The sequence below is a fragment of the Eulemur rufifrons genome, chromosome 18, assembly GCF_041146395.1.
Source record: "Eulemur rufifrons isolate Redbay chromosome 18, OSU_ERuf_1, whole genome shotgun sequence".
Classification (NCBI taxonomy): domain Eukaryota; kingdom Metazoa; phylum Chordata; class Mammalia; order Primates; family Lemuridae; genus Eulemur; species Eulemur rufifrons.
Genome location: NC_091000.1, coordinates 20571580 through 20596603, shown reverse-complemented (window position 1 = coordinate 20596603; position 25024 = coordinate 20571580). Strand labels below are relative to the sequence as shown.

The following is a 25024-nucleotide window of genomic DNA, read 5'->3' as shown; positions in this document are numbered from 1 at the left end:
CAAATGGAGATAGATTATACTACTCTACTTATATATATATTTGAAATTCTCTTAAGAAAAGTTAATTTGCTATGTATCATACTTGAGTCATAGAAGAAATACAAACTGAAATCACAGAACTTCTTGAAAAAAGTAATTCTGAAAGGATGACATATCAGAATGGGATACAGCTAAAACAGATTTTGGAGGAAAATTAGTAACATTAAAATCTATATCAATAAAAATGAAAGTAGAAAATAAAACAATTATGTATCCAGCTCAGAAAGCCAGATAAAGATATTTATAGTAGTCAAAAGGTGGATGCAACCCAAGTGTCCATCACTGGATATATGGATAAACAAATGTGGTACAGTATATAAATACAATGAAATATTATTCAGCCTTTAAAAGGAAACATTGATAAATGATACAATGTGAATGATCCTTAAAGACATTACACAAAATGAAATAAGCCAGACACAAAAGGACAAACATTATATGATTCTACTTACATGAGGTACCTAGAATAGGCAAATTCATAGAAAAAGAAAGAATAGAGGTTACCAAGGGCTAGACAAAGGGGCAAATAGGAAGTTATTGTTTAATGGGTACAGAGTTTCTATTTGGGATGATGAAAAGTCCTTGAAATGGATAGTGGTGATGGTCATACAATGTGAATACACTTAATGTCACTGAACTGTACACTTTAAAATGGTAAATTTTATGTATATTTTACCACAAAAATTGATTTAGAAAAATCTGAGTTCATAAATATACCAAAAACACTTTATCACTCACCCTTGGAAGTTGTTGGAGTATCAACTCTTAATTCTGAAAACTGGTCAATAAAGCAAAGAATGAAGCATTTAGCCTGTCTTTTTTGTTATCATTTTTATTTCAGGTTAACTAAATAATTGAATTACTTTATATCCATTTTTAAAGGAAAACTCACTTTTGACACTACTTTCTCTAAAAGAAGGACTTACATAATTTTCTTCCTCAAAGTTGATTAATACCAATGTGTTAAAACGTGTTAATTCTAATATATATTGCCATTTTACTTTCACAGTTATCATTTTTCAACACTTGAGAATATTCTATATATCTTTGTGAGCACTATTTTTTATCAATTCTTTGATAAAGGGAAATGATTCTCGTTTTAATTTTGCATTTCTCCAACTTTAATGAGGTTGAGCATATTTCCTTTTTATTGACCATATGAATTTCCTTTGTAAAATATTTATCTTTTGTCCATTTTTATATTAGGTTGTCTTTTTCTTAACTCTGCAATTTATGTTGCAAATGTAATTATTTTTCTTCTCATTGCCTTAGGCAAAAACCTCCAAAACAATCTTGAATAATTATGGCATTATTTTGTTTACTTAATAGAAATAGCTCGAGGCCGGGCGCAGTGACTCACGCCTGTAATCCTAGCACTTTGAGAGGCCGAGGCGGGTGGATTGCTCGAGGTCAGGAGTTCGAGAAGAGCCTGAGCAAGAGCGAGACCCCTTCTCTACTAAAAATAGAAAGAAATTAGCTGGGCATGGTGGCGCATGCCTGTAGTCCCAGCTACTCAGGAGGCTGAGGCAGTAGGATCGCTTAAGCCCAGGAGTTTGAGGTTGCTGTGAGCTAGGCTGACGCCATGGCACTCACTCTAGCCAGGGCAACAAAGCGAGACTCTGTCTCAAAAAAAAAAAAAAAAAAGAAAGAAAGAAACAGCTCGAATAGTTCCCTGGTAATACAAACCAGCAGGAAATAGTAGGTTAAACAGCCTTTATCATTTTTTCTTTTTTAAGAGATGGGATCTTGCTGTGTATCCCAGGCTGGAGTGCAATGGTACAATCATAGCTCACTGCAGCCTTAAAGCCCTGGGATCAAGCAATCCTCCTGCCTCAGCCTCCTAAGTTGTTAGAACTACAGGTGCATGCCATCATGCCTGGCTAATTTTATTTTTTTGTGGAGACCTGGTCTTGCTATGTTGTCCAGGCTGGTCTCAAACTCCTGGCCTCAGGCAATCCTCCTGCCTCAGCCTCCCAAAGTTCTGGGATTACAGACTTGAGACACTGTGCCCAGCATCTTTATCATATTTAAGTAGTTTCATTATATTCCTATTTTTTCATTAGGAAGGGCTATTCCACTATCAAATATTCTTTTTCTTCATGTTAATTAATTGCATCAAGTTCTTCAGTATTAAAATGTTTATCATTAAAATATACAAATATTTTCAGGTGAGAGAAATAATGTATTTAACATTTACAAAATTAGTTTTTAAAATTTCATTGACACCTAAAACAGACAACAAAATTTAAAAGTGCAATTCCTAATAACTTACTTTAAAATAAGTATTTAATTAAACAAACCAAAAGATAACGTAACTTATCACTGTATTTATTATTTTTTGTAAAATGCATTTGTGGAAATGTTTCATCAGACACTGGTGCTACAAAAATAAATATAAAACAAATATACATGTTTACATATGTTACTTAGAACATAAATACACATTATTTACATGTTCAAAAATTCCAAACTGCCAGCATATTTTGTCCATGATTCTTAACATGTCTGAGAAGTATGGAAAACAATAAAAGCACAAATATATCACACACTATTTTTGCTTTTAAAAGATTGTTCAATACAAATAATATGAACACAATAGGTTTGGGGGTATATGTTCTAAGAGCAAAGTTAGGTGTTCTATTTTCCTCCATGATCACTATATTTGGTAAGTGACTCAAGTTTCATTCTGCTTTGTTCTCTCAAAATACATCCTTTAAGGTACAGATTAAAATTCTCTTTCATAGAAAGGCTTTCTGAAGAAGTTATATTAAATAAAAAGTCACTTTACTTGAAAGCCAACAAAAAAGTTATTTATTAAATTTATGTATCTGAAAGGAGTTTTAATCATTGAAAACTAGGAGTTGGATTAGAAAACATCAAAAGGATGGAAGAAAGACACTGTAATTTCTGTTTGATGTATTCTGGTAATTTTTCATCTTCTCCGTACCTAAGTGAACCAAAAGGCAAAAGACAAAACATAACTTAATTACTTGCTTCTTATGATAGTACCAAAAAGCATATTGTATTTTTTAGTAATTCCATGATAAGAAGCACCTCAGAAAAATTATACAAAATTATTAGATACCTAAATCAAGTGATGCATACCCAGTTTGTTTCCTTTTAAAATAGATCAATTTCTAAACATATCCAAATAATAAAAAAAAAATTAGATCACAATTGTGAACTGGCTTTATAATTTCTAAAGTAAGCCCATAACATGGATTCCTCATTAAATTGAAAGCCGCAATTCTAAAGAAAATACTAAGGTAAACATATTATTAACACATTTCTATTTAAATGTTAAGAATTTCCACTGACCATACCAAATAAAATGTCAACATTTATCCTGTGAACATGGGTTCTACCTACTTTGCATCTGCATCCTTCTACTTTCTGGAACATCTAAAAGAGCTTTCAACAAAGACTCTCATGTTAAGTAGTTCTTTAAGTGACAGTACCACATATATACACATTTAACAAAAATGCAATTGGTAGATATCCACAAATTATATTTGTTCCACATATTCCCACTTTAATAAGTAGTTCTCAAAAAGTAGCAAGTTTGTATTGGCTTTGTCAACAGCCTACTTCTTTTTAATAAGTCATTGTTTAAATGTGGAAACCAAACTACTGTTTGTTTTTCCTAATGCCAGATACCTTATTGTTAGCATGGTGCCTGGCACACATTTTCATACAGAATAAAACATAATGCAAAAGTCTTTCAAACATTAATCACTTCACACTAAATCATGGGACTTACCCTTTCATTTGGGAGAAATAATTGGTTATCTCTTAAAAAAAAAAAAGATTTCTTGTTTCTATGTTCTTTTAAGTAAACTGTTTAGGTATTTAGGTACTTTGACCACACGTGCAGGCGACCCTGGGAGCTCCAGCTAAACAGGCGAGGAGTGTAATTAATCCATTGTTTAGCATTATTGGAGCTTACTGCTGCGCGGATTCTTCCTGGCAGTTCTCCCAGCCAGATGGTGGCGGTGGAGGCAGCAGCTCAGCAGCAAGGAGGGGGTTGGAAGGATTGAGTCCATTACTTCTGAAAGGGCCAACCTAGTTAGGCTATGGAATAAGGCTACAGGGAATCCAACCACTTAGAGTAGATTATTCGTGCCAATTGCTCTGCATTAATGTAGGTAGATAATCATAAAATATGCATAAAAGACTATATGAACGGCAAAGAACAATTAATAGCTTAAGGAATAATATGATCATTGTCAAATTGAAAATAGTAACTTTATTAAATCATTTATTTCAACATATAAAGAAGGTAAAGTTATAGCAAAGGGCTGAATCTCAACTTAAGTCTTAAAATTAGTATTTTAAGAACTTACCTGGTTGTTTGACCATCTGGTGATGTATAACTGATAGAAGACACTCCTGCCTGCACAACCAGCTGTGACCCATCATTAAACTGAACCCATACAGCTCCACTAGTTAACTAGAAATATAATAAGCATACACAATTACTATACAGTAGAGGGTTTGGGGTTTTCAAAAAGTACTCACATTTAACAAGTTTTCTACACAGTTAAAAAAAGGAAAACATCTCTCACAGGTGACTGCAAATTTTGGGGCTGCGGTAGTAGTAGCACTGAGAATTAATTCATGTGTTTTTTTCAGATTATTCCTTTAATAGGTAGGACATTATAATATTTAAATTATTCTAAATGAATCCTGTTTCCCAATAATTTCCATTAGGGTATCTGAGTATGTTTTTTCTCTACATAGTATTTCTTATCAAGAAGGGATTTAGGAAATGACCAAAGCAACACTTTCTTTGTCCTTAGGCCACAAGAATTTGGCCTGAGAATGTTAAATCTTAGCCTTTGAAACTTATTCACTCAAAACAGGGAGGCACATGGTACAGAGAAAAAAACATAGACATTGGCATCAAACAGACCAAGGTTTAATCCAGACTCTGCTAATTTACAAATATAGTGTAAGATTGTGCAAGTCAATCTACCATTATGAACCATAATTTTACTATCTATCAAAGGAGATAACATCAACTTTACTAGGTTATTTTGAGGGAAAAACTAGACAACGTATGTGAAAAAGATGGTATCCTATAGCATGTACTCAACAAATGTTACCTACCCCCGTGAAGTTCTATGCTGCATTTTATCTCACTAAGTCCATGTGCCATGCTCAAAAGTCTCCAAGTTTCAAGCTTTTGGATAATCTACACGTAGGTTCACAGATACATAAAATTGTTTAAGTTTGAAACTCAATGTTGACTTTTTTTTTTTTAAGGATACAGAGTCTCACTATGCTGCCCAGGCTGGCCTCAAACTCTTGGACTCAAGTGATCCTCCTGCCTCAGCCTTCCAAGTATATGGGACTACAAGTGTGCACCTTTCACTTAACTTTTAAATGCAAAAATCCTTTTCTTCATTTGCCAAATGTTAGTTACTCTACTAATAGGGATTACAAATAATTTCTAAAACTTAAAATGTTCCACTGTTCTCAACTCTTCACAATTAGTCCTTATCATAACCTCTACTTTAAAAATAAAGGGCAGGATGGCCTCCTCAAACTCCGACCCACCCTGAAAGCTAGTAAAGGAGCTGAGCCCAGCAGGGGCAGCAACTGGGGCCCTGTCAGTAAAAGGCTGCAACAGGAGCTGATGACCCTCATGATGTCTGATGACAAAGGAATTTCTGCCTTCCAAATCAGACAACCTTTTCAAATGGGTAGGGACAATCCATGGAGCAGCTGGCACAGTGTATGAAGACCTAAGATATAAGCTCTCCCTAGGGTTCTCCAGTGGCTACCCTTACAATGCACCCATGGTGGAGCTCCTTATGCCCTACTACTATCCCAGTGTGGACACCCAGGGTAACATCTGCCTGGACATCCTGAAGCACAAGTGGTCTGGCCTATGTGATGTCAGGACCATGCTGCTTTCCATTCAGGGCCTGCTAGGAGAACCCAACATCAATAGCCCTTTGAACCTACATGCTGCCAAGCTCTTGAAAAACTCCACAGCTTTTAAGAAGTACCTGCAAGAAACCTACTCAAAGCAGGTATTTATTTAGCCAGGAGCCCTGACCCAGCCTGTCTGCTTTTCCTTGTATCTTTTTATTTTTTCCTTAGATGGTCTGTGCTCTCCTTGATTTCTATATAGGACTCTGTATCTTGAGCCGTGGTGCTATTTTTGTTTTGTTTCTGTTTTTTAAATTAAGTCTCTGGTTGAGCCATTGTAATGTATATTAAATAAATACATTTTTGTTGTTGTTTGTAAATAAATAAATAAATAAATAAATAAAAAGGGCAAAAAGGTCACCCAGGCCCTAGCAGGCATTCTGTTATTAGCAATATTTTTTATTTGCATACAAATAAAAAAAAAGTTTAAAAATTTTAATGATGTAACCAATGTAAAAAAAAAAAAAAAAAAGGTTGTTTTTTTTTTTTTTTTGGTAAAAACTGCCTTGTAAAGAGAAGTCATTAAAATAATTCTGTAAAATAATAAAATTAAATAATTACTACAGATAGTATGGGATAAAGTGGCCTAGGGCAAGGATGGAAAAGTAGGTAAGTGATAATAAAGCCACAGTAAGACATTTTAATTTTATATGAAGGTTATTGGTAATTGTCTAATCAGTGTGAAAACCAAAAGAAATACATACTGAGAAAATGCACTTTTCTAGAAACTTCTCACCTGTGTAGCCCAACCAACATTTTTCACAAAAACAGATTTCAAAAGTTGTGCTGATTTAGGAAGACAATCTTTTAGACTACCAGGAGAGATGTTTGTTCCAGAAGCTGTAGATGCAAGACCAAGTCTTTCATTTGTAACCATCTACAAACAGTAAAGGACAGGAAGATATTATTCCTAAGCATTTTTATAAGCCAATTTCAGCAAAAGTAGAAAATTACAGGATTTTCATTAGATTAAAGTAATTTTTTAAGAACAAAAATTTCAAAATTAAAATATAACATTATTGAAAGTTAGAAAAATGCAGAAAAGAAAAAAATTACAATTGCTGTTTTCATTTTGGTAGATGTTTTTTGTCTTTTTTCCCCAACGCATATTTTTTCATAGCTATAATCAGTGTGTGTGCATATACACACACACACATAACCCCTTGTCTTTAACATTGCATTTTTCTTCATTGGCATAACTAAGTAAATATATAATAAATTTATTTAACCACAAGCCTATCATGTATTTAGGCAGTTAAAGATACTTTGCTAATAAAAATAAAACAACTATATATGTAAATGTTAATACATTGAACTTTCTCCCAGAGGGGTCAGATTAGGCCTCACTGAGGTAACATTTAAACAGACACCTGAAAAATGAGAAAGAATTAGTCATATGAAGTTAAGGGGTTGGGGAAAAAGAGTTCCAGGCCAAGTGAACAGCATACGAAAAAGTCCTTTGACGCTCAAGCACAGATAATACGAGATATAAAGTGGCTCAGAATGAGGCTTGAAAAGCAGGCAGGTGATAATAAGGCCAGAGTAAGGCATTTTAATTTTATTAATATATGAAGGGTATCAGGCAAATTACTGGAAAGGTTTAAAGTACAGAAGTGACATATATTTACTTACAGAAGGATTAAGTATTGGTGCCTGTGTTGTAGAAGCAGCACTATTCACGACTATTCTACTCAAAGCTGGTCTATCTCTCATTGAGTAGTTTGGATCCACAGGAGGAGGAGGTGATAAGGCCTTAGGTGAACTAATACAACCAGGTTTTCTGAAGGAGAAACATCCAAATATTTCCCTTAGAGCTTTGAATTTGCAGAAAACTAAAGAATGTTTATAATGTAAACACCATTTTCTTAACATATCTTATGTATTTTAGCCTATGTTTAAAATTTTCATACATTTACCTTCCTATAATTATTGGGAAAAAGGAAGCACTCCTGCTTTTCCTTTCCTCTTCTGAAATTATGGATTCCAGTGCTAAACAAACACGATGACCCTATTTCAAAAGAAGAATGCTTTCTGTCATTTCACCTATGTCATTTGTTATCATTATTAATTGGTATGAAAAACCTTTAAGTAGGTATGTACCTCATTAGCATGGTCCATATACATTTTTATGTCCTCTTTCAAGCTGTTAACTTCACTTTCACCTTTTAAAGTATAAGATTTCCCAGTCTTTTCAATTACCTGAATTAAATCTTCTGTTTTGTGTATTTTTGCTCCTAAAAAATAAGCAGAAAACTATTCTTTTATCATTTCTTTAAATATTCCCAGACTTATATTATTATACCAGTATATAATGGCTCCTAGATCAAGGTATCATTTATATTCATTCATTGACCATTTATAAAATGAGATTCTCAAAGTATTCAATAAATATAGTTCATTCATTTTTTTTCAACATAGACCTGGTTTAAATCTGGTACTTTTATATTTTATAATAAAAAACCACTGCTCTCATACAAAACCATAACTGAAGGATAGCTATAATTGTATGTGTACTGTGTGATATGTGTGCTGTATGTCCCTTATGGAGGAAACCTTATAGATTAAAAATAAAACATCTTTATATAATAAATTTAGAAAATCAGACTGATTTAACCTTATCCTTTTTGCCACATTTATCTCACAATTTGGTACATGTCCATTTGAGTTTCCAATAAGAAATAGGATGCTGTCAATCTCATGTGATTTTTATACCATCAATCTGGATGTAGTTAAATTGAGCTTATACTGTCTCAACGTGAAGGTCTTAATTAACTCTAACTGATTTTGAGAAAAAAAAAAAACAAAACAAACACTGGAGCTAAGTAGAAAAAGAGGACTAATATACATATTATAGGATAAACTGTTTACAGGAAGGTATATATAAATAAATATTGTTTAACATGATTTGACAGGTAGTATACAGTACTGTGTAATTTATATATACAGTTGTATATATCTTTAAAATTTGCTGTGTTACATAAAAAAACACACATACACTACTAAATTACAGACTAAAAAAATTACCATTTCTATTTTGGTATTTTTTTAAACTTATCATCTTCTTTATCATTTCTAAATAGTACTTACCATCATAAAACCAAACCTCGAAATCAGCATTAGGAGAATTCTCCATCAAAACACATTTAGCATATCTTGTAAAATAAGTGATTTTGGGAGACTTAGATCTTACAAGCTGTACAAATCTGGAAGCATATTGATATTTTCGCCAGTACTTTTCTAAGGGGAAAAAAGAAAAAAATTACTTAACATGAGGGAAGAAAACTATTGACCTTATATATAGTTTTATCTATTTTGATTTCTGACAGGGATAGATCAGATAGGTTTTCTTGTTCATTTCTAAAAGTCACCTCAATGAAATCTGACTATTCAGTACCTGTTTCCCCAATCCATAATATCCAGCAGCTGAACTGGGAGTCAAATTTGGTTAACCATAATTATAAATGATCATTTGTGTAGCACACCAATGATTTCAAAGGTCAAAAACTAGATATGCCAATTTTTTTAACATGACTCTAGTTAAATTCTAAACAAACTGCACAAATTATATTTGTGATATATGGCTAATATTCCAGAGTTAGTTTTTACTTAAAAAAGTAGAATAAAGTACCATTATAATACACAATATGAACAAATACTGGATTAAAAAGGTACACCAAATCTCACCGAATACAAAGAACAAGAACATGATCTGCTGTCTGAGAAAAGCCAGGATAGTTAATATCATATCTATATATAGAGTTTTTATATACATATATATAAACCTACTATCTAAATTTATTCCTTGGCAAACTTACATACCTGGTAAATTGTCAAAACTGTACATACTGATGTTGTCAGTAGGTGAGGGTGGTCTATCAGCAAGAGGAAAACCTCTTCCATCATTTGGATAATAAATAGTGATCTGCCAAAAAATATTTTAAGAATTCTAATCATTTGCTATTAAGTTAGGGAAATATGTTTTGTTACTAAAAAGTATAAAAAGAGCTCAAATGTAACACTAAGTATTATTTTATAGGAAAATGTTAAATATTCTGTAAAAGTAATTATTCTGCTTTATAACTTAAGCCAAAAGTTTAGATTTTGTTAATAATTACAATTATTTTTAAAACCACTAATTTATTTTAATATGTTTAGTATGCTCTTTCGGTTTTTGAATTCCAGAGACACTATCATATCAAAAAACCTTAAAGATAGTATTATTAATGAATTAGAATATTAAATGCTTAAGGGATGATTTGAAGTTGCAAGATAATAAAGCAACTCCACATTACCGTATTTCCATCACTAGATATCTGAAGAACTTCTTTCACATATTCTTGAGATGTATACTCCTTCAGAAGCTCCACACATACCTCCTCTGAATCAAGTATGCTCACCTAAAAGAAAACCCACAAAAATAAATAACAATTCTCTTGTTTACTAAAACAGCTCTGACATACATAATACTAAAAAGTACTTAACCATTGTAGAAACAAGTACTAAAGTCAAAATTAAATAGCTGTTTCACTGCAACAGTATAGATCCAGAGTTATACTTGAACACAACGGTGAACCATAAGGTGCAAGGTAAGAATGTATAATGAAGTGTAAAATGATAACCAGTGAGCAGAAAGAAAGCAGAAGGTAGGGTGGAGAATAAGGACTTTGAAAAGACAATAGCAAGCCAAACAAACGCAAGAATGAAATGGGAAGTGAAAATGGAAAACAAGGAACAGGATGAAGATAGGAAAAAAAAAAGACCAAATCATTCCCAAATCACATATGATAGTTTTTAAACTCTAAACTTCCATGTGTCCATTCCTTGGAGATGTGTGGAATAAATAAAATAAATAAATAAATAAACTTCCATGTGCATATTCCTTTTCTTTAGTTTCAGATGTTAAAAAAAGTCATATTTTCTAGGTTAACTTTTGATTTAAGACTGGATTATATATAGAAACAATAAAAATAAAAGCAAAGGGATAATATTAAATATTAACTTACTGATTAGAATTGTGAATAAAATATATAACAGCATATAGTATTATTTTTACATGTTTTCCATTCAAATCTATTTTATTTAAATTTATAATTTAAAATTCAAAACTCACCAGTAGCAATTCACAATTCTTAAGAAGTTAGAGGGAAACCAGAGTTATTTTTCCATGAACACCCAGTCTTTCTCTTTAAATAAGTTTATCATGTACATACCCCAAAGTACAGGGACATTACAGAGGATTAAAAAATACCATGTCCTCAACAATTGTATTCTCAAGAAAAATATCATACAGGAACTTAGGAAAATAATAGACATACCACAGCCTTTTTGGTTTTCTGTCTGATTGGTTTTAACCTGTGAGCAATCAAAGGAGATGTAATGCTTCGTAATGTACGTTTCTGATAACCCAATGATGGTTCCACACCCATAGTCTTCCTTTGTTCAGAAAGAGGGTCTAAGCCAAAAACAGATTCTTGTTGAATTATCTCAGGTTTACTGTGAAGTGCAGTCATATATTTCATGGTATTCAGCTGTTTTGCAGAATGTGCATTATCAGAAGCATTAGAGTTCTTTTTGGCTTTTATATCAGTCCAGGCATTTCTCGATGTGTCCTGCAAATCTGGATGGCTTTGGAAATCTCGGTTTGAGCTAATGCTGTTGCATTCAGTAGTTTCTCTTAAATGAGCTATAATATACATAGAATAAAGCAATTTAGTAAATAACCAAAAAACCAAGTCTATAGAAAACAATGTCATGCTGGTTATAATAGCATTTTTTTTAACAAAAGAAATCTAGTAAAAGAAAAAAATAAGAGCTCGTAATTTTTCTAACAAATAAGCAGTTTAAGATAGGACACAATAAGATAGTAACTTTAAAAGGACATTCTAAGCCAGATCTTAAAGGAATACCTTTAGCATTCCTAAAACTAAGAAAAGATATTAATAGGAAATTTAATTTTTCAATCAAGGCAAAAACCAGTTACCAGAGAGTCACCTGCTAATTCTAAAGCTAGCAACTGCCAATGCTCCAACAAAAGCAGATTTGAGTTCCTAGGTAATCATTCTGCATGAGAAAAATATGTAAACTTACTCTCTGTTAGCTAAGGACTGTCTATCTCATCTTTACTTAAAAAATACGCAACAAAAAGCAAAAACATTATATGAATAGGCTTAATATTATTAATATTACACATTTATTTGCACCCACATTTTTAAAAAAGGGGTGGGAGACCTGTGGCCTTCTGATTTCAAGATTGTTCTTTTTTAAGCACCAGAGGCAAGAAAAGCTTCATCTTTCTCTGCTGCACCCCTTTCAATAAAAGGATTTGTTCTGTAAAATTTGGATTCAGTCAAAAGGTCGCACTTAAGGACCTAGAAGGCCACATGTGGCCTTAAGGCTGCAAGTTCCCCATCCTTCATGCTAAACTCTAAAAATTGGCATTACAATTTTTGTCTTAAATGACTTTTCAGAAAAAGTCATTTCCCTCCCCAACTCACATTATGAAATATTAGCAATATTTTCTATCAAATAATATACTTTAAAAGTGCAACAGCACTACTAGATTATTATAAACAAAGTTATTTCTTCATCTCAGACAAATCAATGTTACAAAATAAAAGTATCTGTAAACACAACAGATGTGTTCTTAAGTACATGGCAGTTTTATAGTTTAAAAAAACAAACTTGAATTATCATCTCCAACATATACAAATGAAAAGATTAATTCCCTTTTGGGCTTCTGCAAATAATATGTTTTAAACAAAGAAAGAAAAGAAAAAAAAAGAATAGACTCGAGATGACATATACTCTCTGCTTAAATTATAGCTATATTATGTACTCATTGTCTGTGAGGTAACACAATACTTAGTAAACCTCCTCTCCATATGTTTCTTTTTTATTCTCTCTTTTTTCCATCATTATTTCCCAATGCACCTTCTGTGAATCTATCATGTTCATTAATGAGGAAGGTTTAACTGTCAAACTCTATATCTATAAATAAAATAACGACTTGGATGATTGTTTAAAAATGTTTAGGTTTTAATATGTGTATTTCAGTGTGAGGCTGCACTGAGAGACTACAATGTCCATATTAGCTTCTACTTAAAAATATGGTCAACCATCTTTTGATTATCTTATAGGCAGTGATAGTAGATGCTTATTATAGAGAGGCTGCAAGAGCATAGGGGTGAAGAGCAAAGCCTCTGAGCCAGACTGCTTGGGTTGGAATCGTGGTTCTTCTACTTAATGGTCATGTAGCTTGGGCAAATTAAGCTCTGCGTACTATAACTTCCTCATCTGTAAGACAGGTATAGTAAGAGTATCTTCTTTATACCTTGTTTTGTGAGACTTTAATAAGTTAGTATATATGTTAAAAATCAAGGACAGTGGCTGACTTACAGTGAATATTCAAAATGTGTTATATTATTACTATTGTTGTAATACAGCTTTTATTAAAATTTATCAGAAATGTTTTATTTTCTTAAGAAACATGAAATAGAAAGCTGCAATGCTTAAGAAGTGTCCAAGTAATTAATTTTTTTCCCTCATCCTATCCAATGAAATTAATTTTTGGTTAAATACTCCATTAAAAACTCACCATTTATTTGTAGATTCCCAAACCACTGTTGGACCATTTCAGTTTGAGGTGTCTGGTCTGAAAACGGAAAAGGAGTTCTCTCTGGACAAAGATGATTGGAGCTGAACAAACAAAAAAACAAATCACACAAACTAATAAAAAATCATCAGGTAACTTTTTAACATAAAAATACTAGAAAAGGAAGATTTCTTCTGATTTGAATACCTGAAAATTTTAGAATAATTGTGGGAAATATTTGCATAACTAAATTGTCTCTAAAAAGCTAAAACCCCATGCTAAAATACTCATGACACTGTGACAATGTTTCTACATTGCTACTGCCCTCTTATAATTTAAACATAAAAATCATAAAATGATCAGAAAAAGAAAAAAAAATAAATACTATAGTAACTAAAAGATTAGTTTTCATGTTAGAAGCAGTCAATATTATCATCACTCAGGCTCAGTTTTTCTATTTCTCTATGTGTATAGTTAGTATTAGAGTATTTTAGAGGTCAGACATGTCTAATATATGTTACTTTACACTGGAGAACTGCTCCATATATAAAATAAAAAATGAAACTAAAAATTCCCAAGTATTAAACACATGCTATAAACACATATGCTCATTTAAAAAAATTCTTAACCACATTCAAAATCATTATTCTGTCTTCCTAATAAGAAATGGAAATCATAATTAAGAAGTGCCTCAGGAGCATCTGACCATGTTTAAAAAGAGACATTCATTGCCCTGGTAACCTCCCCTCAGATGCAGCTTCATATATGTGCTAGTACAATGTTTAGTGAAAAATAAAATGCTTTTGATAGAATTATTCTTACAGTGCTTGATTGTTACCAGGTCTTTCAAAAGATCCAGAACTATTAGCTGTCTTTTCTTTAAAGAAGTGAAAAACATTGACATTGCTGTTTGTGGATGAGTATCTCTCTTCATTTTCATCTACTCCCAATCTTTTGGACTTTGAAAGCACTTCTGCTGAGTGACATCGTTCCATTGTATACGTTTTTGATCGAGATTGACTATTAGAAGTCCCAGACCTATCAGAGGAATGAGCTCTACGAAGGTATCGAGAATGCGGCCTTTCTTCTGCATCTTGGATTACTCTGCCCCTTCCACTATTACTGGTTTCTTGTTCTTGATTTCCCCACTGATTATAAAAACTGCTTCCATCGCCTGAAGAAGAAAAATCACTTGAATTTTTATTCTTTGGAAATACGGTCATTTTATTTGGGAGTGGCTGACCAAGCAAAAGTCTTCTTCTGTCAAATAAACTACCACTTATACTGGTACTGGAAGAAGCCGTCATTGCAGTAGAAATTGTGGCATGCCCACTATCAATTGAGTCTTCTACAGTTCCTAAATCTTTACTTTTTGTTGAAGAATTTCGGGACATAAAAGGATGGTCTAATACTGAAGACAGACTTAAACGATCTGCTGGATTTCTCCGAAGTAATTGGTGAATAAGGTCCTTGGCTTCTCTTGACAAAAAAGTTGGTATTTCATAATCTGCCAAAACTACTTTATTTAAAGTCTTTTTGACAGTGTCAGTGTCAAAAGGTGGTCTCCCGATAAGTAATGTATAAAACATACAGCCCAAGGACCAAACATCAGATTCAAGTCCATGTGCACTTCGAGTTGCAATTTCTGGTGAAATATAATTAGGAGTTCCACATAATGTATAGTGCTTTTCATGTGGCATTTTCAATTGAGTTGCCAGCCCAAAATCAGCAATCTTGATGTTCATATTACGAGTAAGTAAGAGGTTAGAAAGTGTGAGGTCCCGGTGTAATATACCATGAGAATGAAGATACAACATTCCTGTGATGATCTGGTGCATGAAGTGTCGAGCTGTTGGATGCAAAAAAGAGAACTTAACAATTTAGAAAATCTGGAAGTTAAGTATTTAAAATACATTATGAACCCATGTACATATGCTTGAGTATTACATTAGAACACTGGCTCCGCAGCTTAGATTTACTGAACAAAATACCACTCTGATGATATAATATTGTCTAATTCCCTTTAATAGAATTAGGCACTCCTTTTATAAACTTTATTCTTTTCAACCAATGGGCTTTCCACATCAGAAAAGATTAATGTTTTTAGCAGTTGGGAGTTATTAGGGTAACTAGAGTAACCCTAAGTCCATAGCAATTAAGTAATTATTTATTAATTACACAAGCAATTCACAAATATATTCTAATTGTAAAAAAGAAAAGCTAAAGTTTCTTTGATGCCTCACAAACTCTCCCAAGATGTAATCACTGTCCACGGTTTGTATATATTCTTTTATACATTCTTTTGCTTGCTACATACATTTAAATCTGCGGACGTACCTGTCATAAATGCTTTTTAGATATAAAAAGTCATCAATATGAATATGGATTGTTTTTCAACTCATATTATTTCTTCGAAATAAACTTCCAACAATGGAATCTGAGTCAAAGGACATGAACATTTCCATAACTCTCAATACACATAACCAAACTGTTTTCCAATGGGTTATAGATTTAAATGTATAAAAAGCCTATCAGCAACTACCTTTCTTATGTAAGCTGCAATCTCAGTTAAAAGGGCAAGATAACTTGAAAACAATCATTTCTGTGGCAATGGATGGACCTTATTTGATTCTGGTTTGAACTGTAAAAAATTATTTATGAGAAATTGGTCAAGTTTGAAACTATGTATTTCATAGTAAGGGATTATTAGGTATGATGACTGTGGTTATTTTTTTTTAAAAACTCTCTATCTTGTAATGTTATATTCTGGAAAATTTATAGTTAAAAAGATGTCTATAATTTGCTTCAAAATTCTCTGGCAAATCAGGTGAGTAAAAAGGGTACTGATGAAACAATTTGACCATGCGTCAACAGTTTTGGAAGCTGAGTGTTAAGTTCAAGGGGGTTCATTATAAAATGTTTCATATTTTCTATATATGTGGTTTCAGTGGTTATTCGTGCTTGATTTACAACTGCTTTATAGTCATCAATGGCATTCAAAAAGCTTTCTAGACCTAAAAGGATACATACTAAATTGCTAATAATGATTTAATTTAAAATGTGATTTGGGGGATAGAAGAAGGATAGGAAGAAGGATAACCAATTTCTTACTTCTGTAATGCTTCAATGTTTTAATTAACAGCTTTTGCAAGGGGGAACCTGAAGTAATAACTAAAACAGTTTTACCAAATATTACAAAATAGCACATACTTGAAAATGCAAAATTTTTATCCTATTGCTCCACCCTCACCCCAAAGAAGCCTACCTTCATTTTCTGAGAAAGGTTTCATCCTGTTCTTCAGATACCTGTTCATTTCTCCATTATGGCACATTTCTAATACCAGATACACATAATTGTTATCTTCAAAATAGTTATACAGCTGAAACATAAAGGGCATAAGAAATTATAGTATACAAAAATTCAGTCTCCTTGGCCACCTCTATAAAATTTGTATCTTACCTCCAAGATGGAAGGATGTTTCAATTGGCAATGTATTTTCACCTCATTTTGGACTCTCTGTACCATTCCTGCTTTGTACATGGCTTTCTTATCTATCTAAAAATAACAGAGAAGAGGTTTAAATGTTAATAAACTTTCAAATGTGAAGCGGTTAAAAGTGGACTTTGAAAACAAAGTATACTCTAATTTAAAATAGTCTGAAGTCCTTGTATCTACATCTTTGAGGTCAACTTATTCTATTTTTCCCCATGCATGTAGGAGTGCCTGGCAGAGTTGACGCTCAGTAAAAGTTTACCCAATGCATTCTAATACCCTCTCTCAATTTAAAGAATTTAATGACACAACTATCCTACCAAAAAAAAAAAAAAAAATCCAAATTTAGCCAAGCTTTAAAACAAAATTTCCCTTCCCTTTTTTAACTGGTTTACATAAATGATTCCTAATTTGCTCATATTTTATGTTACTTTTATTAGACTGATTTCTAACAAGAATAGTGTTTTGGATTCTGTTACAGTGTAATATAAAACTATACACAGTGTATTCTTATCGTTATTAACAAATTACTTGTTATTTGATTTCTACCCACTTTTCCAAGTATGCAAAACTACAACATACACCAGGTCTACTGAACGTTAATGAAGATAAAACACTTAAGCAAGGTCAAGGTTTTCCTAAAATGTTCTTAAGATATTACTGTATTCTGCCTATGCAATGTGTTCTTTATACCATAATCAAAGAGAAGGCTGTTAGGTAAGGAGTTTCTGACATCCTGTACTTGCACAGTACAGGAGAGAGGATGATTTACTATATTCTTACCATTTTGATTGCAACTTCCAAACCAGTGTGAATGGACTCAGCTCTGTAGACACCAGCAAATGATCCTTTACCGAGCAGACTTCCAACTTTAAAATCCTTAAAAATTAAAATTAAAGATTATGTGTGATGACTCACAGGAGTAGAAAGGAAGATGGAAAGGGGCTGGAATAAGAAGATAAAATGCATCGAGAGGGGAATTTGACAAAATTCAGGTAGGTATTACACCTCGATACAGCAGGTGTCTGAGGTGGAAGGCATGTTGACGCCTTGCGGGGCTCCCTGAACTTCCAGGCTGGGTTCGTGATAGAGTACCCTAATAATGTGGTTTCTCAACTTCTGTGCAGCCTCAGCTCCTTCCTCCCACCTCCAGCCAACCCGTGGGAACCTAGGGCCTGGTCAGAATCCCGCCGCAGCTCCCGCCGGAGGTAACCGCCATCCCCTTGGAGGAGGGGGAAGTAGCCTTGCCCTACTCTAGCGCGGCAGCTTGGGCGGGATTGCTTACAGGAAGCCTCAGTGCCTAGGGACAAGGGCCGGGATGCCAGTCACTCACCTGTCCTGCCGCCCCCGCCCCCGCTACAGTCTCTGGGGGGCGGGCCACTCCGCCCCCAAAGAGCCGAGGCCCGGGTGGTTGGGAGCCTCCCAAAGCACCTCGTCGCCCGCCCCGCAGCCGTTAGCTTCGCTCGCCCGGCTTCCCACAGAGGTCTCGAGTCCAGACACTCGATTCCCTCCTCACCCCGTCGCAGACTACCGACCTCGATCTTCTCCCCGATGCAGGTCGCCATATTTCCAGGCCCCGGCCTGTGTTTCCCCGATTAGCTCCCTTCACGCAGGCCCTTCGAGGCAGCGCTCCAAGCAGCCAGCCAGTCTTGGCGCCCATCAGGCTTGGCTCTCTAGGCCGCCGTTCCCGGCGACGACGGTAAAGCCACCGAAAGTTCTCCCTGACACCTTCGGAGGCCTGGGCGGTGCCTCTGTACTCCCATTTTGAAAAACTCCCGCCGGTTGCTGTCCTAGCTAAGCGGCCGTGTCGTAACGAGGCGCGCATGCGCAGTAGGCTCTTCTTCGCGGCCCGCCTAGGGTTCCAGGCCCCCGGGCCGACGTCCGGAAACGCTCGGGCAGCCTCAAGCTTAGCCGCGAGGGACGTGCGCGGTCCACCAGTCAGAAGATTCGTCGCTTGACCGATGAAAAACGTTTGTAGCCGATCGGTTACTTACTTCACGGTCTGAAAAACTACTTCGAATTCATTCCGCAAAGAGTTTAAAACTGTTTTAAACTTTCAAGTGTTTAGACTTGACAGAAAAGCACAGAAAAAAAAACTTCCTTGCTTAAACGAACACCATTTACGCCACTACGGCTTAATCCATAGTTTTTCATAGCTGTAATTAATGTTTATGGTGCTTTAAGAAAACAAACTCCATTATTTATATTGGTAAACTATTAATTATGTCATTTTTATAGTAATTTACCATTAAGAGATCTCGCATACATTATGATATGTATGGATCAAAAGAGACCTCTGTAAGGTTGGAATGGTCTGTGTTTTTCAGATGAGAAAATTGTGATGCTCAGGAAGGTGTAACAAACAGAACTAGTGCACAAACTTTGATGCTCTGTTTCTAATTCAAAAGCTCTTTCTTCTACGTTATTGGATGTATCGAGTTTACTTAAGTTTGTCTATATAGAAGCTGTAAAAATATCTCTGTTCAGAGAAAAGTCAACTTTTTTTCCTTCATTTCTGGAAATCCTTCCTTAAAGGTTATGTTATAATGTTTGAGCAGCTCTCATTTAGATCCCAGATTCCACTCTTCCAATTAGACTTGCTTTTGCTATTGACTTCAGAAGTTCTTATAATTCATCATCTTTTTTAAATGTGTTGTTTTGAAATAATTTCAAACTTACAGAAAAGTTATGAGAATAATAGAGAACTCCTGAATTGTCCTTTACTCAGATTCACCAGTTCTTTTTTTTTGTCTTGTCTAATCTGCCATTGAACAGATTCACCAATTCTTAACATTTTACCAAATTTTAGTATTTTCTGTATGTAATATACATGTATACATTATGTAGTAATATATAAATATTATAAGCCTATATGTTTTATGAATCATTCCAGAATAGGTTGCATACACTATGCTCTTTTTTTTTTTTGAGACAGTCTCTCTCACTCCGTTCTCGGGGCTAGAGTGCCATGGCGTCAGCCTAGCTCATAGCAACCTCAAACTCCTGGGCTCAAGCGGTCCTCCTGCCTCAGCCTCCTGAGTAGCTGGGAGTACAGGTGTGTGCCACAACACTCAGCTAACTTTAAAAAAAAAAATTTTGTAGATACAGGGTCTTGCTATATTTCCTAGGCTGGTCTTGAACTCCTGGCCTCAAGCAATCCTCCTGCCTCAGCTCCCAAAGTGCTGGGATTATAGGGGTGAGCCCCTGCACCTGGCCTGTCTTCACTTTTTTTTTCTTTTACTCTTACTCTCCATCTCTTCCATGGAATGTCTTCACTTTTGAAGCATATTTTCACTAGGTATAGAATTCTAGGTTGGCAGATTTTGTTTTCCTTCACTACTACAAGTAGTGGCAATTTCATTCCTTTGCCTTTTGGATTCCATCATTTCTATTGAAATGTCAGTCTTTAGTCTTTCGCTCTGTAGAGGAGTAAGAGTCTTTCTCGTTTTCAGCAGTTTTATAATACTCTTAAAAGATAACCATTGTATTGGAGCTTTGTTATCAAGGAGAAAAGTAGTAAAAGGTGAGGTAAAAGAATTAAGATCCTATAGGATCTTGGCAAGCCATGACAGACTTTGGATTTTACTTTTGAGTGCTATGGAAAGTCATGGAGTGTTCTAACCAGAAGAGTAAAATATGATCTGATGCAAGTTTTGAAAGGATCAAATTTGAATTCCATGTTGGGATAGATGTCATGAGGGCCAGTAGTACACTATTGCAATAACGTAGGTGAGAGATGGTGGCTTAAACTAAGCAATAGTATTAAAACCATAAATGAGTAATCAGTTTTTCAGCAAATTAAGATAATCATATTTTTTCCTTAATTTGTTAATATGGGGAAAGATGTAGATTTTCTAATATTAATCCACCCTTGCATTCTTGGCTTACACTAATTTGATAATGTACTTTTTATATATTTATGAATTCACTTTGCTAGTATTTAGATTTATAATCTATTGCATCTATGTTCATGAGTGAGTTTAGAAAAGTACTTTTGGTCCTCATCAATCTTTTTTGGTTTGGTATCATGGATATACAATGAAACTGGTTTTATATGAGGAGTTGGGGAGTATTCTTTTCCTAATTTCTAAAATACTTAAGTTAAAACAGACTTATTCCTAGAATATTTGTAAAACTATCTGGGCATGACACTTTAATTTTTTCCTAGAGTCCAGTTCACACAAGAGTTGGTATATACCATTTTTAACTCAAAATCAATTTCTTTCATGCTTATGTGTTTTCTTTTATCAATTTTGCTAGAGGCTTATGTGTTTTGTCTTAAAAGAAATTTCAGATAGAGGTTTTGATTCTGTTGAACCTTTATTCCCTTATCTATTACTTCCTAGTATTATTTCCTTTCCATTTCTTTAGGTTTATTTTGCTGTTTTCTACCTCTTTACTTGGATGATTATATCATTAAATCTTCAATCTTCATTTTAAGTATATGCATTAAAGCATATAAACTTCTAAGATGGTGCATCAGTTACATCCTACCAACTCTTACATGAGGCTTCCATTCATTTAAAAACTGTTCATCTCTTATGTGTTAGGCATCCTTGTAGTTGCTGTGGAAAGATAAAAATCCCTGCCCTTATGGAGCGGTAAGAAACACACACACACACACACACACACATATATATATATATACACACGCACACACACACACACGCATATATACACCCTCCTCAGCACACATACAGAGACAATGCAATGGCAAGAACAGGAAAGATCCAAAAGGGATTGAGATTTAAGGGGTACAGATGCAATTTAAAGTTTATACTCACGGTCATTTGTCTAAAAGTATTTTCTAATTTTCAACATGATTTGAAATTTCTATCATTACTTCAGTTCAAACATATGCACATATGGAATGTCTTGGACTATCTTCATAGGCAATTTTATAAAAAATTTTAATTTGATACACATTTGTACATATTTATAGGGTACATGTAATATTTTGTTACATGCATAGAATGTCTGATGATCCAGTCAGGGTATTTACAGTATCCATCATCTTGAGTATTTATCATTTTTATGTGTTAGGGACATTTCAAGTACTTTCTTCTAGCTTTTTTGAAATATATAATACATTAACTATAATCACCCTACTCTTTTTTTTTTTTTTTTTTTTGAGACAGAGTCTCACTGTGTCACCCTGGGTAGCGTAGACTGTCATCAGCATAGCTAACAGCAACATCAAACTTTTGGGCTTCAGTGATCCTCCTCTCTCAGCCTCCAGAGTAGCTGGGACTACAGGCACATGCCACAATGCATGGCTAATTTTTCTATTTTTAGTAGAAATGAGGTCTCACTCTTGCTCAGGCTGGTCTCGAATTCCTGAGTTCAAGCAATCGTCTCACCTTGGCCTCCCAGAGTGCTAGGATTACAGGCGTGAGCCACTGTGCCCTGCCCACCCTACACTATTTCATAGGTGATTTCTAATTTTATTGTACTGGTTTTGAAAATCTATATTATGGTCTTTGATATTTGAGATTTGCTTTGGTCTACTAAATCAAGTTTTGTAAATATTCCATGTGAACTTAAAAAGTTTTACCTAAATAGTTCAGTGACAGTTTATGTAAGCCCATTAGATTCAACTTTTAAAATTTTGCCCCATTCTTTTACATACTTATTTGCCTACTAGCAATTATCACTATTTTTGTTGGTCTCAACTTCTCACTGCCAATTGCTTTATTTTGAGGCTGTTGTTTCAGGGTTGTTATATTCCTGGTGAACTGCTCCATTTATTATTATCAAAGCTTACTCTTTATCCCAACATTCCCTTTATTATTTACCTTACAAATCAATTTTATTTGATCAACAGGTTCACACTTCTCTTTCGATAGGCATTTTCTTACTATATCCTTTCCCATCAATTTATTTTTAACCGTTACATTTAAGAAGTCTCTTTGTAAACCACATATAGTCTTTAAACTGACAAGTTTATGGTACTTATTGTTATTACTGATAATCTGAATTTCTATTATTTTGTGTGAATTTTTTCTTTGCTCTTCTGCCTTTAACAGAGTTTTCTTTATTACAGATTCTTGCCCAGTTATTTACTTTCAATTTAACCTGATCCTTGCTATCTCTAAAACCAATACACAAATCTTTTCAGGTTCATACTGCTTTATCACCAGTGTGAGGTTAAATAGGAGGCCAAAATAATTGTGGATAAATGAGGCAACAATGCTGGACACAATTGGCATTATATTGTCTTCTGGCATTTGCAGACTGTGTAAACTATCTTGAACCTTTTTTTTTTTTTTTTTACTTTACCTTTAAAAAGGGGGAAATTTTGTGGATAAAGTATTGGGAAGTACTTATAATTAACAGACTTTCCTACATTACCTCTGGAAACTTACCATCTCTTTCCTCTTTAATCACTAGGGACAATTTTTTGTATTTTTTTTTTTTTTTTTAAAGCAGAATCCTCTCCAGTTTTCCCAAACTCAGAAACAGCTGAATAGAAACGAACTGCCAAGTGTTTGGCCTTTAAGACTTTAGAAGTATTTACTCATGTTTCATTGTAAACTTTAAAGCTTATGGGGTATAAACATTTTTCTGGATTGAAGATCCATATCCTTCACATTTTCATAAATTGTCCAACCCCCTAGAAGATTAAGCACTAAATGCTCTAATCTGGACCATGGGACCTCAATCATTTTCTTATCCTAACATGCTAAGTTATTTGACACATTTGCATCAGGAACAGCAATTCTCAAAGACAGGAGCTGTTATCACGATCTGAGTCAAGGAGCACCCCTTTCCTTAATGAGAATTTCTTAAGTCTTCAAATTCATTTATTCCTGGGTTTTTCTCTAGAACCCTTTCGACGTTGGCAAACTACTATTTCAGTTTTCTATCAATAGTATATGCAGGTTTGAAAAATTTGCCAGTGTACTCAGTTAAAAACCCTCACTGCCAAGCAAATTTTTGTAAATGAACATGACAACTTGTCCACTGACTATCATCAAATCAGTGGAGTATGTGAAAATTAAACCTCAGGTCTGCAAAACTCATGGTTCAAGGAGTAGGTATATATTTATTATAATTACATGATTCTTGACAATATGCACTGCCATCCAAAAAGGAATTGCATTTATTGCTACTTGTTTGTTCACTAGTATGAAGATGCAACTTAACATACATAGAAAATGTTTTATATACTTTGATACTGCCATATGTAAACAATTTTATGGATATGTTTGTCAACTCAAATTGTATGCCAAATATATATTCCTAGGGTGTTACCAACTTAACATCACAAACCATTCCCATGTCTGCTCATTGACGCTAGGAGTCTATTTACGTGCAAAACTCCCTTTATTTTTATAGATACATCACACTTGATTATGAGCTTCTGCATTGCACTAGTTGCTGTTTATAATGAAAATAAACAGGGACATCGAGAAATCAAATGTGGTAGTTTTCTTAAAAAAACAAAGGAATTATTAACTAGCAGGAAGTAAATTGCTAAAAGTTATTTTCACTAATGACTGGAGTCAGAGTCATTATGTACATAAATTATTTTAATAATGGCTGGAGAAAAAAATGAGTTGGATGCCATATTATGATGGCTACTAAACATTTAGTGATTTCATTGAAAAACTGCTTCTATATACTATGGTATTAAACAACAATGGCTTCATCCTACCAAATATTTTAATGTATCTTTCCAAGACACTAAATAATAAAAATTTAAAGCTTTAAAGTTTCCTTTACCTATATTTCCATTTCTAATTACATTTTAACATCTACATTCTGGGTAGATTCATATGATTTTAAGAGCATTTTTAACTCAAGTCCTCAGAAGCAAAAAATTTAGGAAACTAAAAAAAAGATGCACATATACATAATCAGAGAGCAGCAAAGAACAGAAAGTGTCTAATCTTTAACAATTATTTTGAATTTCTGACCCTTATTTTGTCACATTAATATCTGGATTAAAATTAGGGATGTTG

The 25024-nt window shown here is 33.9% G+C and overlaps 1 protein-coding gene, 1 non-coding gene and 1 pseudogene across 4 annotated transcripts; 2 read left to right on the top strand and 1 right to left on the bottom strand.

Annotated features, from left to right (window-relative positions):
* Positions 1 to 2200: 2200 nt before the first annotated feature.
* On the bottom strand, positions 2201 to 18860 carry PLK4 (polo like kinase 4). 3 transcript variants are annotated; one of them, XM_069493685.1, is made up of 16 exons: positions 18596 to 18860; positions 17844 to 17939; positions 17028 to 17123; positions 16833 to 16947; positions 14390 to 15416; positions 13571 to 13671; positions 11292 to 11659; positions 10269 to 10373; positions 9796 to 9898; positions 9064 to 9213; positions 8077 to 8210; positions 7893 to 7984; positions 7609 to 7756; positions 6713 to 6853; positions 4383 to 4489; positions 2201 to 2986 (listed from the first exon to the last, which is right to left on the bottom strand). In XM_069493685.1, the coding sequence occupies exons 1-16, from the start codon at positions 18623 to 18625 to the stop codon at positions 2884 to 2886; spliced, it is 2916 nt and encodes a 971-aa protein (XP_069349786.1). In that variant the 5' UTR covers positions 18626 to 18860; the 3' UTR covers positions 2201 to 2883. The 3 variants fall into 3 exon arrangements, with proteins under 3 accessions (XP_069349786.1, XP_069349788.1, XP_069349787.1); XM_069493687.1 differs by lacking the exon at positions 18596 to 18860 and adding an exon at positions 18394 to 18537; XM_069493686.1 differs by lacking the exon at positions 17028 to 17123.
* On the top strand, positions 5625 to 6089 carry LOC138399125 (ubiquitin-conjugating enzyme E2 C pseudogene; annotated as a pseudogene).
* Positions 8695 to 8760, top strand: LOC138399246 (small nucleolar RNA SNORD44). The gene has a single exon (XR_011236136.1). It is a non-coding gene; the product is annotated as a small nucleolar RNA SNORD44 (small nucleolar RNA).
* Positions 18861 to 25024: the final 6164 nt, after the last annotated feature.